General features: G+C 41.5%; 1 protein-coding gene across 1 annotated transcript in view; it reads right to left on the bottom strand.

Annotated features, from left to right (window-relative positions):
• LOC311527906 (thrombospondin type-1 domain-containing protein 4-like) overlaps window positions 1–18704 on the bottom strand; it is a 336872-nt gene that overhangs the window by 281041 nt on the left and 37127 nt on the right. The window contains exon 3 of the mRNA XM_084642345.1: window positions 13761–13830. Coding sequence (XP_084498471.1) covers window positions 13761–13830 — 70 coding nt within the window. The remainder of the gene's footprint in view (window positions 1–13760; window positions 13831–18704) is intronic.

Here is an 18704-nt window from a genome sequence, read left to right as displayed (position 1 = left end):
TGGAGCAGTTTGCAGGACGGCTGGAGTGCCTTGTGGACCGCCTGGTGAAGCAGTTTGACGCAGAGCAGTTTGTGGATGGCAGGAGCTGCTTGTGGGCCGTGGAGCTGAGCGAAGGAGTTCGTGGGGCGGCTGGCGGAGCGGAGCGCTGCTATGGGGCGGTCATCTTCAGATCATGTAAGGTGCCTCTTACCCCCGTCCCATTTCCACCCAGGTTGGGAGGTAAAGCTCCGCAGATAAACTTTCGAACTCTGGGGCTGCCCTGACCAGGGACAGAGACTTTTGGGGCATTGGACTTTTGGGACTTTGGGTGATTTGGGGTTGCTGGACTCAAGAACCAAAGGGAAAAGGGCATGCCCCAATTTGCTTGGGGTGGGTTTTTTTTGCTCATGGGTTGTGTTATGAATCCTGTTGGTGGTGTTTCCCCAACATAATGCCACATTGTTTCTCTCTGTTATTAAAAGGCTTTTGCTACACTCAGGCTATGTGCTTGCGAGAGGTATTGCCTCTTGGAGGCGCCCAGCGGGGGTGGTATATATTTGTCCCAGGTCACTGGGTGGGGGCTCGAGCCAGTTTGCATTGTGTTGTTGGAATGGATCCCCTAGATATTGAACCCGGCCCTTGTTGCTGCCAACTCTGATGGGCAGAAGGGTTACAAATGTGAATGGGAAGCTAATGGAGGGATTCAAATAGAGGAGTAGTCAGTGATGCCAACTCTTATGATTTGACTGCAAGTCTCATGATATTTGCGTTTTTTCTTAAAACTTCAGCTTCTGGAGTCATGTGATTATATGAGAATCTCAGGGTTTTTTTGTTTTGTTTTTTAAATGCAACATTTTAGCCCTCATGGTTGCACAGAAAACCCTTAGCACATTGGCCTTGTAGAAATCTTAAATAGCAGAAGGCAAAGAAAAAAATACCAGAATTTATTTATTTGAAATCATTACTTTAATGCCAATCTCATCATTTTTTGTGGCCTGGTTCACAATTACTGAATACCTGGTGTTGACAATACTGTGATGTGGTTAAATTAGATAATAAGAGGTACTGTGATTTCACATAATTAGTCTTCTAGGTTTTAACTCAGCAAAATATGTAAGCATATGCCTACATTTAAATCTCATTGACTACTCAGATGATTAAAATGAAACAAATACTTAAGTACAGTGCTAAATTGGGGCTTTAGTTAAAAAATAGGTAGAAATCCTTTTGTAGGAAATGAAGTCCAAAGTTTCCTATGTAGCAGAATTTAGAAAATAATAATTAGCACAAGGTAATAGGACCTTGTCCCTTCTCCTTATATAAAACAAAATAATTTAGATGTATTGGCTTACTAGCTAATAATACAGTTAAGTACAGTCTGACTAACTTCCACAGCTATAGCGTATTTTTTTTTGTGCTGGAATCCAGCTACCAGAATTTACACATTTGCTCAATTGCAATATATGTATATTTATTAAATACAAATCTAGATGCAATGCATTACTGATATTGAGAAATCAAATACTGGAATATCAGAAAAAAAGTATTTCTATCACAACCTTAGGCTGGCTACATGGAACAGCTTGTGTAATTCATGGTGTACACTGAAAGATAATTACGTATTTACTGAGTTCTTGCACATGCACATGCAACTGCTGCTGAGGTCAATAGGAGTTATACAAGTGTATCTGATGGTAGATTTTGGCAATCTGTTTTTTAATAAAACCCTCCTTAACCATAATGGTTAACCAGGGGAGGCAAATAGGATGCATGTTGCAAGGGGTCTGGGGGAACACAGAGGAGAATACGGAAATGCAAGAGATTAAACATTCTCCATGTGGATAAAAGCCTCCCTCTCTTCTCTTCCAGTATCCACTGCTGCTATATCTCACGGATGTATCATTCCCCATAGACACCCTCCTATAGACTTGCTTCACACAACTCTCAGTCTACCTGGAGAACTCCTTGCCAGACGATGTTGTAAAGACCAAGACTATAGCAGGGTTCAAAAAAGAACTAGTTAAGTTCATGGAGAATAGGTCTAACAATGACTATTAGCCAGGATGGACAGGGATGGTGTCCCTAGCCTCTGTTTGCCAGAAGCGGGGAACGGGTGATTGGGGATGGATCACTTGATGATTACTTGTTCTGCTCATTCCCTCTAGGGCACCTGGCATTAGCCACTATTGGAAGATGGACCTTTGGTCTGACCCAGTATGGAGGTTCTTATGCTTACAGCCAGAGGAGGGGAACTCCGCTTTGGTGTGCCACAAACTCTGTCAAGAAGGGCTCTCATCCTGTTAAACGCCAAGCCAACTTAAACTTTTGGCTTTTCCATTTAAAAAGAAAAGGAAGATTTGTAAACAAACTTTTTTAAAAAAGACAGACAGGGTTAAAAGTGGATATCCACAGAATCCAGACAACAGTCCCTAAAACACAGTATACATTGTTTGGTGGCGGGGGGGAATCCTTTACAAAAGACTTAGAAAAAGTCTGGAAATGAACAGCTATGGATCCAGCCAGTTTCCACTGCCATATAATCCATCACCATCGCCGCCGCACACATATACATAATGCTCATGCAATCCCAAAATTGCCCCAAAGAAAATGTGTACAAAAATGCAAAAAGGTGAAACTATCTAATAAGTAGCAGATTATCAAAAACCCATCTATTATATTTACTACTGCATATATTTTGAAAATTTTCTTGGTATGCAATGTTAAGTTTAAGTGGGTGGCGTAAATCAGAGGTGGGAACAGTGAGTGATGAAGAATGATACGACAACAGGGAACTGGACGGATACCTTAGTGTAAAAGTCTGTCAGTGTTCTCCTGAAAACCCACTCTATCAGCAGGTGGCTAGAGGATGTCAAGTGGGTCTTGCTAACTCACTAGTGCAGATTCCTCCACTCAGATATAAAATAGATGTCTGTGGCACTCTAGAGGATGAGGGGAGTAAGGGTTTGAACTAATATATTTTAATTGTGTAGCAAGAGGTTTTTATGAATAATAATAGTAATAATAGCTAGCTCTTATCAGCAAATCTCAAATCGGTTGATAAAGGAGGTCAAGATCACCCCATTTCACAGATGGAGAAACTGAGGCACAGGAGGGGGACATGAATAAAAGTGAAAACAGTCAGCTTTGGAGCTATGAAATATGTTGAGTATATGGGGATTTATTTAAGTATACTTAAATCTACTATTTATTTAGCTCTAATTCTTAAGATAATCAATTCATATTTGTATTCCTCCCCTGCCTCCCAAAAAGTAGTAATACTATTACAAGTTAGAATTGTAGCAAATTGGAAATTGACCTCTTGATAAGAAAAGCGGATTTTACAATACCTACTCACATCTTTCTAACTTTACATATATTTATGTAAATTATAAGGGAGCAAAGTGGAGACTGAGTGGAATGGTACAACTTGCATGGGTTAATAATAGGGGGAGAATATGTGGCTTGAGTTAAGCAGCTGTATACCTTCATTGTTCATTTCCAGACTTTTGAGGATTTGGGGATTTTAAGTTATTCTATGGAAATTTGAATACTTTTCTAGCTTTTACGGCAGATTCCATTGTTTCAACCTAAAACTATTTCCTTATGAAAACTTTGTTTACTAATAAGACTTAGAGATTTTTATCAGAGCTCTCAGAGGACTTTCACCCCTTATGCCATGTTATAATTAACCTTTGTTTATATTTTATGAAATATGCCCTTGGTAGGTTGACATAGGTTGCCTGTAGAACAGAAAAGCAGTTTCTCATGCCTTCATATATTTCCAATATGTATAAGCAATTTGGCTCCAAATCAAAAATTTCACTGCAACCACCAGTCCATAAGCTATTAAAAATCCAGTGCAATTTCTAACATTGCCTCTATTAGACAAGGAAGAAACAAGATCCACATCTCGGGATTTAGAGAGCAGTTGTTGAAACTATGTGAGAATGTCCCAGAAGAGGAAATAACACTAGTATTTTAAGCCAGAAATATTTCACATCTAACTGGTTGTGCATGAAACTGAAGATGTACTAATGTTTCATAAATTATAATTTCCTAATATTTTATAATATTTGGTCATATTAAAACTGGATGGGTATGGGAATAAACACTTGGGTAAATATACCTCAAAGAGCAATGAACATGTTAGCTTTATCTTTATAGTAATCTAGTAAATTCTCACCACCTGCACTCAAAGACAGAGACCTCTTCTGTTTTGTGATTTCTGCTTGACCCCACTGGCCTCAACTCTTCAGAGAGCCACAACTGGCTCCTTCATGCTTCCCATGCCAGTGAGCCGAGCCATCCTTACTATCCATTTAGCCCAAGATGACTAACTTTTATTTCTCTCAAATCAACCCACTCTCCCCTCCTCCTCAAAAGCTTGGGAGAACATGTAACTCTTGCAACCCAGTCTAGCACCTGGTAGCTCTGTCAGACCTGGGGCGGGGGTGGGGAGGTAGCTGTTTCTAAGGCTTCTTAGAAACAAGACTTCTTACTAAGAACACATTGCACCATTTCCCTTCTCTCTAAACTGAGATCCTGATGGCTGAAGAGCCTCACTGGATATTTTCTTTCTTTGTACCACACAAGAAGTAGCCTCTAAGCTAGCTGGGAGTTAAACAATTTTGGGATCTCAAGTTCATGAGGAAAAAGAGGAAGTCTAGTAGTGGTTAGAGGACTAGTAGAGGTCAACATATTTTTCCTCGGTCAGGTCAAGAATCAAATCAAGCCAAATATTTAGAAATTGAATGGATTTGTATACAAACTAACTACATTTTAGGGAATTTCAAATCCCTAATTGTAAATTTGCAAATGCTATGCTTAATTGAATAAAGATAATTTTTAAAATATCTTATGAAGTGGTTTGCCCAAAGTAATACTTTTCTACAGCAAGATTCCAGGTTTACTAAAAAATCATTATATCAACTGTTTAAAACTATGTCGTCCATAGGTGCCGGAACTAGGGGTGCCACTGCCCCCCTAGGCTTGAAGTGGTTTCCATCATATACAGGGTTTACAGTTTGATTCATTGGCTCTTAGCACCCCACTATAAAAATTGTTCAAGCACCCCGATGTCATCTCCTTAAGAGCTTACAACCAATGCAGAATCCATCTGCGTGTATGGGTGCTTTAAGTGGATTCTAATGCATGCATTAACGTGCATTTAACTTCATCTGCCATACTAGTATCCTAATTTTCTTAGGTCCTTCTGGAGAGCCTCGCTATCCTACCTAACCTTGAATAACCTAAATAATTTTGGGTCATAAAGTGGCAATAATCAATTATTTATATTGTAGTAGTACAATGGGGACCCAATTGGGGTTCAGGGCCGCATTGCACTAGGCCCTTGTACAAATGCATAACAAAAAGACTTACCACAAAGAGCTTACAGTCTAAGTATAAAATGATAGAGAACAGGTGGACACAAGGAGCAGAAGACACAAGGTAATAGTGAGATGATTTTTTCACTTCACTTTTCACCATTGTCAGTGTTGTGCCACGGTATATTTCTCTCTTCATTCTAATCTTCTCCATGGAATGATCTGATCCCAATTTTAGCCCAGCTGATTTCTAATAAATTCACTGCTGCATGTAATGCAGGCCATTGCGTATATTGGACATAATTTATAGCCAGCAATTTAAGTTAAGTCTGCAGAGTCTACATTTTATAAGTTCATTTGGAACAGGCACATTAATATTTAATGACAATTACAAGAAACACACTGAATATTTGTGACTTTTATTCATGAGTGCCTGACAAACAAGTCCAAGCACTTCTAGATAGCAGTTGCTCAAATCTCTGGAGAGTGGCTGAAGAATGGCGCACAGGCCAACTAAAACATCACCACACAATGTGTACATGTCTGCCTGGTTAGTGAGCTCTGCTATTTTAATCCTTTCGTGCATTTTTGGAAGCCTTTAATCAGAGATGCAGTAAACTGTTTGAATTTTACAGTACATGGTAAGTGTAAATACTACCAGATTAAATGGTTTGGGTTTCCGTTCTTTGTATAAAAAATCCCAGCCTAAACATCTGTGCCTGTGAAGATTAAAGGACTAAAAACTCTGGAAATAGAAGATGTTTGTATCCATGAGTCACTGCAGAGAGCTACAAAGCCTGAGAAGCTTAACTGCCCCACCAACTGATTTCATCCACATCTGAAGGGACTTAAATATTTTCTAAACACTTGTGAAAGTAAGCTGCTCTGAATCAATTTAGCAGAGTCTTTGTATGACTAGAGCTTGAGACTTCCTTCTAACTGTGCCTAATCTTTCACACCAAGAGCACATCCATTGTTGGCTGTGAGCTTAGTGTTCAAGACAGAGAATGTTGTCCACTGGGAATTCAGCTGAGATCATGTACTTACAAAGAAACTCTCAGCCCAATTTTTATCTCACTTGCAGCCATTTTACACTGATGCAACTTGACTGACTCAGTGGAGTTACTCCTCCTGATTTACACTGAGGTAAAGGAGATCAGCATCAGGCTCTCAGATTCTAGAACTGAGAGGCTTCTTCAGGTTAAGTCATTACCAAATTCAGGCCAATAGTCAAAAATATTTTAACGAACTAAACTTTTCCTGTCACTGATGATCACATGTTCCCCATACTTTAGGCTGCTGAACACCTTCTCGGAAGCCATCAGCACTCAACTCCCACCAGGAGTTGGAACTCAGTACCTTGCAGGATCAATCCTGCTATGCCAAAATGATGCTCTTGTCACTGCACAGTGTTTATTCACATGGACCCCCAAAACATTTTATTTATATGAACACATTGGCCCAGATCCCTGGCTCAGGCTAAGTCCCCTTTGCATCACTCCAGCAGCAAAAAGGGCACTTAAAGCAGCCCTAAAGGGGCAACTGGCGATTCCCCCAATGTAGGCAGTCTGATTAACTTCCCTCCCTTAAATTTACACTGGGCCCCAAGTCTAGGACAGACAAAGTTAGGTCCCATACCTAGGGATGCCAGTCTTGGTTGGATGTACTCCTGGAGATTTCATCACATGACAATCTTTAATTAAAGATTAATCCTTAATTCCTGGAGACCACATGCCAATCCTGGAGGGCTGGCAACCCTACCTGTACCTGTGAGGGATTTCAAGATGATTTCACAATTGATTTCACAATTCACCTGGTCTAGAAGTGGGAGATTTATACAATTGGAACGGAGAATCTCCCAGCTTTCCAGGCACAGCACTTGCTGTAGGCCCTGGAAGGTCCCAGGCTTAAAGTAGTTACAGTTCTGCGTATATGAAAACTATTTTCAGAGATCCACAATAAAGCTGTTCAATAATCCCTGATTTTCACAAGTGTTGATGAATATATGAGGGATAACATTCTTCACAAACATTATGTGAAAAAGAAGTGTGTCTTGTTTCTATCAGTTCTATCCCACAACTTAAAGGATGGGAAATTTGCTGAAAAATCTACCTCTTGCTATCAAGCTATGCTCTAGAATCTAAGCTTTCACTTAAAAAGAAACAAAAAACTTCTCTCACTCTCCATAACTCATCTTCACTAGACTTTTGAACATCAAGCTAATAGTTTGTTAATTAACTTGAGGTACTCACTATGTTCATAAAGGCTAGTGTGGATTCTTCTCACATTTGTTCCAGTGGTAAATTCTTCTACATGTGCATATTATATGTATGGAATATATGAATATGCAAACATTTGTCCTTTACCCAAGGGATAAGTCTCTCGGTTTAGGAAAATTTTCAAATTTAAAAACTGCTCCTGAGTCGACAGACAGCCTGGAACAATAGCTCAAAGAGATGTGAATGGCCTTGGATCCTCAACTCTGACACTTTAAAGAAAAATAACTGCTATTGATATTTTATTATTAGTCATATGATCATAGTGCCTAAGAGTCACAGATCAGGACCTCATTGTCCTAGGCAGATAACAGTTGTGTTTGTACAGCATTTCACACCTGATGATTCCGAGGAGAAACACTGAGGTAATGCGTTTATTTCATAATCACAAGCGGCCTTTGTGTCTCTCCACATCTCAAGTGCCAAAAGCCACAACTGTCCCCTACACTCCTGCCAAAGTCTCCATCTTTCCCCACATCCCAATACCTTGATAGTGTGCAACTAAATCGGACAATACAAAACATCTGCAGCTCTGGAAGTGAGGGAACAGTGTAAAATAAATTTATCTTAATATAAAAATATCACAGGAGCTACTGTTCTGATTGTAATTTTATTTTCATATGTACTTTGGTTTTTCATATTTACCTCTGTGTTTTTGATTCAGATGAATCTGAAGCAGAATTTGCAGAGTGTTGCATAATCCAAAATCCCTGAGAATTTTGAATCAGCTTGCCTTTTGACTAGCTTTCTACTAGTTTTAGTTTCTTACTTTCTCTCAAACCTGGGAAGTTGAACTCTTGGTAGCTCGCTTTTCAGATATCAGGATAGGAATAGTACCAAAGTGGTTTTTTAATTATCTAAAACAGATTTCTTGTAAAGTATATGGTGTACACAGATCACACCAAGAAGTGGTATAAAATGTTTTATTGGTACTCATTTAAGGTGAACTGCTTAACAATATAATGAAGCTTTTGCAAACACATGTTGAAAGAGTTTATATGTTAACAACATTATTTCCTGCATATTCATATATTCCATACATATAATATACACATGTATAAAAATTTCCCACTTTGACACCAGTGACGTGTAATCACTTGTGCACTGAAATTAGGCAACTGCTTAACAGTACACAGTTAACTACCATGCAACCATTTTATACAGGAAGGGAAATAAACAAATATGCAAATAAGCTAAAAGACAGTTGGGGTAAATAGAAGCTCTCACTTTCACTGTACAATCCCCCTAGTCTATTCAGTGACATTAAAAATATACTGTTCCTGGAAATCAGAACATTCCGTGATAAAGGGCTCCGTAATGAACACTGGATTGTGGAATCACTGAAGGAATCCGTTGAGAGAAAGAGCATAATAATCAGGGCAAAAGCTTTGGTTTGCAAATAATTCAGTAAACAATGATAGGAAAGAAAATATAGAAGCCTTATTTTACTTAGAAGTGGGCTATGCCTTCAACCTCTCTCTGGTGGTTAGACACGCTTTTAAAATTGTGGCTCCATACAAATTCAATCTACAGTGATTGCTTCAATCAGATTTAAGGAGCTGCTCAGGGAGTTCCCCAACAGCAGTGGGACATGCCTTTCGGGCTGGTGGCAACTTGCCATGGTGTGGAGAGTTTAGGGAGAAGAGAAGGAAATAGTTGATCCTTGGGATTACTCCAGCTTGAGTTCAGAACTTGTTACACATAGGAAAACAGCCAGGAAACAAAGCAACTCCATTGACTTCAGTGGCATTATTTAACATTTACACCAATGTAACGGATAAGAATTTGGCTCTTTATGTCCAGAGAAGTTTCACCCCTAAAATTGTACAGTACACGAAAAATAGCTACTGGTACTCTGAAAAGGAGCAAGACAGCAAATTTTGTTGTCATAGTTCTCTTTTATCATAGCCACATAACGCATACAGCAATAAAATAGCTAAACACACCACCAAAAAATCTCTTAAAAACCCAGGAATATGTGCTTTGGTGGTAGTGCTTGGGAAGAGAATTATAAATCCTGCAAAGTACCAAACCTTTACACTTCTGTTCATAACAGTATGACCATTACAAGAAAAGGCCAAACAATATTTATTTAACAAAACTACACAGGAGGTGGGGAGACCAATAATGGAAAGAGTAATGCCAAGTAGCAAGAACATGCCTAATGGGTCAATCAAATCTCTCATATTGAAGGACAATGGAAAGTAGTTGGCCAGACAGGAATGGCATCTCAGTTTAGTAGATACTGAGGGCCACAGGTGCCGACTCCGTGGATGCTCTGGGGCCGGAGCACCCACAGGGAAAAATTAGCAGGTGCTTTGCACCCACCGGCAGCCAAGCTCCACTCTCCTCCTTCTCCCCCCTTCCCCAAGCATGCTGCATCCCTGCTCCTCCCCCTTCCTCCCAGCGCTTACCACCCCCTTGCCGCCTAACAGCTGTTTGGCGGCACTTAGGACTTTCCGGGAGGGAGGGAGGGAGAGGAGTGGGGATGCGGCGCACTAGGGGGAGGAGGCGGAGAAGAGGTAGGGTAGCGGCGGGGACTTGGGGAAAGGGGATGGAATGGAGGTGGGGAGACAGCAGTGCAGAGGGGTGGGGGGGGAGTCGAGCACCCACTGGGCAGAGGGGAAGTCAGCGCCTATGCTGAGGGCTTGATTGATCTTTTACTGTTAAACTTCTTTGTTTTTATGGCATTTGACTTGAAGCATTAATATTCTTTTACTGTTTTTCTAGCTGTGTGTCTACATGACACAGCCTACACCAAGAGAGCCCTCTAGTGTAGATGCAGTCTACACCAACAGAAGGAGTTCTGTCAGTGTAGGAACACTATCTCCCCCAAACAGTGCTTGCTACATTGACAGAAGCACTCTTCTGTTGACACAGATTCATCTATATTGAGATTTTGTTCTGTTTTTAACTTTTTATTAAGCCAAAGTTATAATAAAATGTTAACATGCTATTTTGTAAATTACTTATTCAGGATCATTCCTGAATAAATAATATTCAAAGAACATGACTAAAGATTTTGGCAGTATTGCTATGTATAGACCAAGCCTCAGACACAGTACTCTTTATTCTTCCTTTAAATCCAAACTCTTTCTAGTCCATCCATTAAAGTCCAGGTAGGAGAACACAAATTAAGCGTAAAATATAGCGAAGATTCAAATATTTTGTTTCCAGACTACAACTCATCTGTGTTTACTAATATCAGTGGGTAGCCTAACCTCATGATAAAGTACAGTCTATGTATACATGTGCACACACACACACACACCCCCCGCAGGCTAAAAGCTATCAGAAGAATCTGTTTTTCAAAAGTTGCTGATAAGCACAATAATCCACATCTCAGAAGTGATGTAACTTTAAACATCTGCTGCAAACCAGCTTTTATTTGAATCTCAATTTCAGATTCAGAGTTAATAGCAGAGCAGTACAAATAGCTCTACTATGTTTGTTCCTAAAGTTACATGAATCCATTCTTCATTTTTAGTTCACGTGGTCTGGTCCCTATAAATTTAACAATGCTCATCAGTTTCTAGTGACCACAAAAATTCTAAGTGAAATTCAATTGCAACTAATGTGTTTTTTGATAAACTGAAGTTTTGCTCTTGAAGGCAGCAGAAGTTCAGAATAAGAAACTGCAAACAAAAAGAAAACTCTCCCAAATAGTACTGTTGTCCCTACAGCCTGTTTCCATTTGCACTTCTGCACTATTTAAGTAATTTGGCTAATTTTCCTCTCTAGCTAAATTTAGGCTAGTGTGACAAAAATGGATTATTTTTCTGTGTTTCTGAGCCAAGTAACCTATTGAGCTCAGCTCCTGCAGGATTTGCTGAAGAAGAGTTTTTCTCTTCTAAAATATTTCTTACTATATGTTGGCATGCAGGACCAGACTTTCATTTCTCCCCTAATATTAACACAGCCAATAAGCCAAATCCTATTAGAAGCATATCCAAAGCAGTGACACGAGTTAATGAAAACAAATGTTAGTGTACATGAGAAAACTACAGGTGAATTTTAGTTCAAAAGCAATATGACTTCCAAACAAGCTGAAGTAGGATATAAGTTTCCAAACCAGCAGAGAACTACTCCAAGCTGCTTTGAAGGAAAAAAAAATTCCTACCACTGATACTTTTGGGGGAGGAGTGGAGGGAAAGGGTGTTAAGGAAGAGAAATAAAGAATAAAATAAATTAGTAAGACCGTCCCCATAATGACAGAGAAAGAGGAAAAACCACCACCCAAAGCCTCTGCCTATGAAGTCATAAGATACAAGGTCCCAGCTGCACTGTAGGTGGGTTAACTGCACTGAGGTGCAGTTAAATTGGATTCCAATCAGCTGCTTTGGGGATTCTCTTCATTTTCCAGAAAGCTTCAGAGTAAGAAAATAACTGGACTATTTACAAATATTTTAGGAGAACATTCACCCAAGTATTCAAGTCCAGTACTCGGATTATATTTCCTGTCTTTATCTTTCAGAGCAAAAACAGCTGTGCAAGGTGCAAAGTGAGCAATCATCGGAGGTGAAAGTGGGCTGGTACAGCATGCCAGTAAGAAGTGGCTGCCGGCTTGGCCTGTACGCATCCAACATTTAACATCGCTGCTCCTTTTGCCCCACCCAGGGCCGCCGAGTGGAGTGGGGGCAAAAGGGGCAGCTGCCCCATGGCCTGGCGATTTAAAAGGGCCCAGGGCTCCTGGCCGCTGCTACTGCAGCAGTGGCCAGAGCCCCAGCCCTTTAAGTTGCCACCAGAGCCCTGGCAACATGGAAGGGCTGGCTGGGGGAGGCTGACCCCCAGCCCCACCCCTTCTACCCTAGGCCCCACCCCTTCCGAGGGCACTGAGCTGGGCCCCCATACCGGTAAGACTTTTAAGTTACTTCCACCCCTGGTAATCATACTATTTCCAGCACCACAAACTAAAGCATCAAAGACTTACAAATATGCCCAAGGCACACGCATAAAGACCAGTGTTTAAACAGTCTCTTTAATCCCGGATACTGGCTCAGATCCGCCCATTTAATATGTACTTTAATTTTTAATTCCATAAAGCCTTGTAAGAGTACATAAGAAAGATGCCAAACAATGCTAAGTTGTATTGTTCACTAGAATTTTAGAAAGAACTACTGCTCCACTGCGGAAAACCTCTCCCTGAACATGTCTGCTGTTCTGCAATTTCCGTCCACAGAAGCAAAAGGAGCTCCACATGGAAATACATATAGAAGCTGCTAGCAGGGGACAAAGTTACTCCCTCAGCAAACATACACCAGAATCTCAACATAAAAGCGGGAAGAACTCCTCCAGTGACAAAGCTGAGAGTTGACACTTAATTAGACAGATCTCTCTCTTTGCTGTTAGCTGCTCAGGCTGTCTTGTTGTCTGGCAGTTGATAGGTGGGGTCAGAGGGGTTTTGGGAAGTTTAACTCATAGACTTTAAGGCCAGAAGGGACCATCATGAACATCTAGTCTGACCTCCCACACATTGCAAGCCACAGAACCTCACCCACCCACTCCTGAAATTGACCCCTAACCTCTGGCTGAGGTACTGAAATCCTCAAATCATGATTTAAAGACTTCAAGTTAAAGATAATCCACGATATACTCTAGTTTATATCTGGAAGGTTGGCAACCCTACGATCTGTTGCATGTAAGGGACAACATGTAAAACCAGCAGCATCCCAGAAAACTGGCAAGAAACCGCACCACAAATTGCTCCCAATGGTGAAACGCTCAGTAATTATTATCCTTAGTGACATCACAAGGAAGAAAATGCCACTAGGGAAGAAGGCTAGCTGGTTGGGGAACCTTCCTCCCTTATGACGTCATTTTAGCAGTGACATTCCCCTCCTCTCTACCCTTTAAGATTCTGCCTTGGAGGCCACTTCTTTGAGTTTGCAGAGAATGAATGACAGAGCCCATCCAACACCAGTCCACAAACATCCAGTATGGAAGGCACTAGTCAGTCTCTCTCCCAGCAGGGGACTGAGAATCCAACCTGCATCGGGCAATAGAGTGTGCCAACCAACACAAGGGCACAGGGCCAGCCAGCCTCCCATCTTTTTTAAATAATAAATTCCTGCATATAATGCTTAACAGCAGAGGTATTTGCACCAAGTTACTCTATGTTTCTTACACTAACACACCACAGTGTTACTTCTAATGATACAAAACCTGAATTTCTGTTGCTTACCTTTCTGTGTTCAACTGACGTCTGTGGGATGACCAGCTGAAATCCTAATACCACTATGAAGCCGAGAAGTCTGCAAAAAATAAACAATACTGAACGTGTATGTATTGAGGATAATCACTGAACCACACCACATACCCCAGCTACCTGTCTTAAAGCTTGAGCCTACAAAAGCTTAGGCACTCGAATAAATTTACTGACATGAGTAGTCTTCCTTGAAACATCCACATAACACAACATTTCTTGGACCATATAAGTTGTATTTCTGCAGCATGCTTGTGTGCATGTGCCATTCGTAAAGGCAAAATATACCAAGCAACTTACCAGCATGGTAATAAAGAGGATAGTACTGGGCAAGCCACACACACAATTTATTACTACAAACCATATCCCACTTTATGCTCGAATGAAGACGAAAGCTAACATTTTCAGAAGCATTCCATTAATTTTGTACACCTCCATTTTTGGGTGCCCAAACAAATACATTTCCCCTGATTTTCAAAAGTGCGAAGGAAAATTTGGCTATAAACATACAAAACCAAACCCCACTTCTTAGTTTCTTCCTGAGCCATGACTCCTCCCTCCTTAGTATAGTTGTGTAAAATGGCGTTGAGGAAGCACTGAACATGCACAGAACCTCCATGACTGCAAGGGAACAGGTTCCTCTCCAGTCAGCTGTGGAAACTTTCTAAACTTTATAGCACAAGAGCTAGGGGGCAGCAAGACAACTCACCCAGCACTTTCTCCAGAGACTTTCACCACACCCAGGTGCCCAATACATGGTTCAATGTTTGTTTATGAGCCCCAGTCCCCCTGCGTCTCTCCATCCATGGCATGTCAACAAGAAGAAAGAGTGCTCAAGATTTGCAGATAGCATCTGGGCAACCTCTGCTCCCCACTCCAAGTGGAGCTATAGGCCCCAAAGTCCAAGCTGCTTTTGAGTCTCTCTGGCCCTTCTTCCACCAACCAGGCAGGTGCGGATCCACCCTCAATAAGGGGCTTCCTTGTCACAACTATATGGGTCCAAATTTAGCTCAGTGAGGGCCTCATTCTTGGCCCTGTTGCCAGCTATTTTGTGCTGCTCAAAAGGCTGCACTAAAGGGATTGCTGGTCAGAGGCACACCAGTTGCACCTAATACTTTTCTGTGATGTGTTTCGGTTCAGGGGTGCAATCCAGACCACTGAGAGGTTGTGTCACTACCTTCCCTGTAACCCTGGGTGCCTCACAATACTTTGCTGCTGTAGCTCTCAACCTGGGCCACTCACAACCAGCCTACAAGCAGGAGGGTCATACCCTGAGTGTCTGTGTATAGCTGTAGCCCTGGTTTAGCAGACTCTTTAACACACCAGTCACACGCTGGCTTCCACCAGTTTTAGTTACAGCCAGCAAGATGACGCCAACATACTGCCAGTCCCAAATTTTCCCAAAACAGCATGCTCTGTAATGTCCGGCCCGCTCCTGGACAGCTCAGAGAAATAATAAGGCCTCAAAAGACACAAAACCTACCAGCTTGCCACATTAACAGGAGTTAACATTCACTTTAATTCAAACACAGCACTGGTAATTTAGATTAACGATAAAAAGTTTATTAACAAAAGATGACCGGATTTTAAAGGAGTTCAGGTACTAAAGGAGGAAGGTGAAAAATTGTTCTTGTTAACCTCTGAGGATAGGACAAAAAGCAAGGGGCTTAAATTGCAACAAGGAAGGTAAAGGTTGGATATTAGGAAAAAACTTTTTAACTGTCAGGGTAGTTACTGGAACAAATTGCCTACGGTTGTGGAATCTCCATTACTGGAGGTTTTGAAGAACTGGTAGACAAACACCTGTCAGGAATGGTCTAGTTATTACTTAGTCCTGCCTTGAGTTCAGGGGACTGGACTAGATGATCTATTGAGGACACTTCCAGTCCCATACTTCTATGATTAAGTTAGAAAGGTTACAGGCAAATAAAAATGAAAACACAGACCTAAAAGTGTCAAACAATCTATCAAGGTACAACCTTTACCTATGTAAGTTTCTCACCTATATTCAGTTTCCAGACAGTTCAACCGCCCCTTGGTTGAAGGACCCATCTTTCTCAGCTTGCATGAGCTTTGTTCTGTGTGTCTGTCTAGTTATGGATGCAAAAGATGGCTTCTGTCTTTGTTTATCTTCCAAAGTCCAATAACTGTTCCAAGAGGCAGGATGACCTCATGCTATTTTTTCCCCTTCCTGTGGCCTTCCCACCCCTTGACTGATTTCTGCGTATATGCAGCTTCCATTGGTTTTGGTTACACCTGGCTTAATCTCAGAAGGCAGATAGATAGTGCCTGCCCTCCTGTCTGAGAGGAAACCTGTTTCTACAGACTTTAAAACATAATATCATTAAGTATCCATATTTCCTCCTATACTTTTAATACATACATTTCACAATTATATGAATCAGTGTGTCATTAGGTTTCAGCAAAGACCTCACTCTATACACTTCATTAATACAGTAATACTATATATGATCAGTTGATTCAACTGCTTAACATCTGAGGTTCAGCCCACTGTCTTTATAAACCAGTAAATGGATACTTTTAAACGGATACTCCTGAAAAGTAAAACCCAGACCAAACTTCTCTCTCCTGCTTGGTGTAGATACAATGCTGTCCTCTCCCCTACTTGTTAGCATGAGGTTTGCCTCCACCCCTTGTTAGCTTGTTGGGTCTGTTTATGTGATATGTAAATACATTCTCATTGTCCTTTAAAGTACAATTCCCAGTGGGGAAAACACATTCCTTTGTTTAGGGCAGATCAGTTTACCAACTCCCCCTGACATATCTGGTTTATCTGCACTTTGGTCGTAATTCCAGCATATATTCATAACTCTTAATGCCCACTGCATACGTACATTACGCGAGAATTTTAATGACCGATGAGTCATTAGTTTCATATCATACTTCACAAGGCATATTTTACACAAGGATTATGACAGTAGTGTGAATACAGGGGTGCTTAGAGTCACACTCTCACCCAGCCTTGAAGAGACCACAATGACAATGAAGCTCAGAGAAACTCTGCTCTGTCTAGCCTCACCATCACAATGCCTCTTAAGTGGTCATTACAAGTTAGCCTAAATTAGAAAGGTCCTTTGGCTGCTCTAATTTGCACCAGAGATTGGTGTCTCCCCTAGGAAGCCCCAGGATTTGGGAAGGCAGAAAGGCAATTTATGGCCACCTTCGCCTCTCTCTACACTCACTTGGATTGAGCCTACTGAATTTACAGTAAAAATTAACCTGGTCCTATGAACAGTTAGTAGTCTGATCTATTCCAAAAGCAGAGACAAAAATGGTGGAGCTGATGAAATGTTGTAAACCACAGAGAATCCAGCTTCAAACTAAGGGCCTGTCTGCATAGAATCATAGAATATCAGGGTCGGAAGGGACCTCAGGAGGTCATCTAGTTCAACCCCCTGCTCAAAGTAGGACCAATCCCCAACTAAATCATCCCAGCCAGAGCTTTGTCAAGCCTGACCTTAAAAATCTGTAAGGAAGGGGATTCCACCACGTCCCTAGGTAATCCATTCCGGTGCTTCACCACCCTCCTAGTGAAAAAGTTTTTCCTAATATCCAGTGTAAACCTCCCACACTGCAACTTGAGACCATTACTCCTTGTTCTGTCATCTGCTACCACTGAGAACAGTCTAGATCCTTCCTCTTTGGAACCCCCTTTCAGGTAGTTGAAAGCAGCTATCAAATCCCCCCTCATTCTTCTCTTCTGCCGACTGAATAATCCCAGTCCCCTCAGCCTCTCCTCGTAAGTCATGTGCTCCAGCCCCCTAATCATTTTTGTTGCCTTCCACTGGACTCTTTCAAATTTTTCCACATCCTTCTTTTAGTGTGGGGCCCAAAACTGGACACAGTATTCCAGATGAGGCCTCACCAATGCCGAATAGAGGGGAATGATCACGTTCCTTGATCTCCTGGCAATGCTCCTACTTATACAGCCCAAAATGCTGTTAGCCTTCTTGGCAACAAGGGCACACTGTTGACTCATGTCCAGCTTCTCATCTACTGTAACCCTTAGGTCCTTTTCTGCAGAACTGCTGCCTAGCCACTCGGTGCCTAATTTGTAGCAGTGCATGGGATTCTTCCATCCTAAGTGTAGGACTCTGCGCTTGTCCTTGTTGAACCTCATCAGATTTCTTTTGCCCCAATCCTTTAATTTGTCTAGGTCTCTCTGTATCCTGTCCCTACCCTCCAGCGTAACTACCTCTCCTGCCACTTTAGTGTCATCTGCAAACTTGCAGAGGGTGCAATCCACATCATCCTCCAGATCATTAATGAAGATATTGAACAAAACTGGCCCCAGAACCGACCCTTGGGGTACTCCGCTTGATACCAGCTGCCAACTAGACATGGAGCCATTGATCACTACCCATTGAGCCCGATGATCTAGCCAGCTTTCTATCCACCTTATAGTCCATTCATCCAGCTCATACTTCTTTAACTTGCTGGCAAGATTACTGTGGGAGACCATATCAAAAGCTTTGCTAAAGTCAAGGAATAACATGTCCACTGCTTTTCCCTCATCCACAGAGCCAGTTATCTTGTCATAGAAGGCAATTAGATTAGTCAGGCATGACTTGGCCTTGGTGAATCCATGCATGGTTGGGTAATGTGCTTTACGGAGATGATATTTCTAAAGCTCACCATGCACTAGGTAACCTTTAGTGCACACCAGCAGGATACACACAGATCAATTAATGTGCAACGTCTTAGTACGCTTTAGAAATCGTCACCTGATAGGGCATATTACCCCACCATGAAGACAAGCCCTAACAAACCAGACAGAATCCAGCTGCACTTCCCACTCACAGCTCCCTTCTCCACAACCGTTTAAATATTCTACATTGTTTCAGATACTTTCAGAGGGGGGCTGACAAAACTCATCAGGAGCAAGGTGTCTTGTACAGCGAC

The sequence above is a fragment of the Lepidochelys olivacea genome (assembly GCF_965140295.1).
Source record: "Lepidochelys olivacea isolate rLepOli2 genome assembly, chromosome: 10".
Classification (NCBI taxonomy): Eukaryota; Metazoa; Chordata; order Testudines; family Cheloniidae; genus Lepidochelys; species Lepidochelys olivacea.
This window is presented reverse-complemented; position numbering and strand designations above follow the sequence as displayed.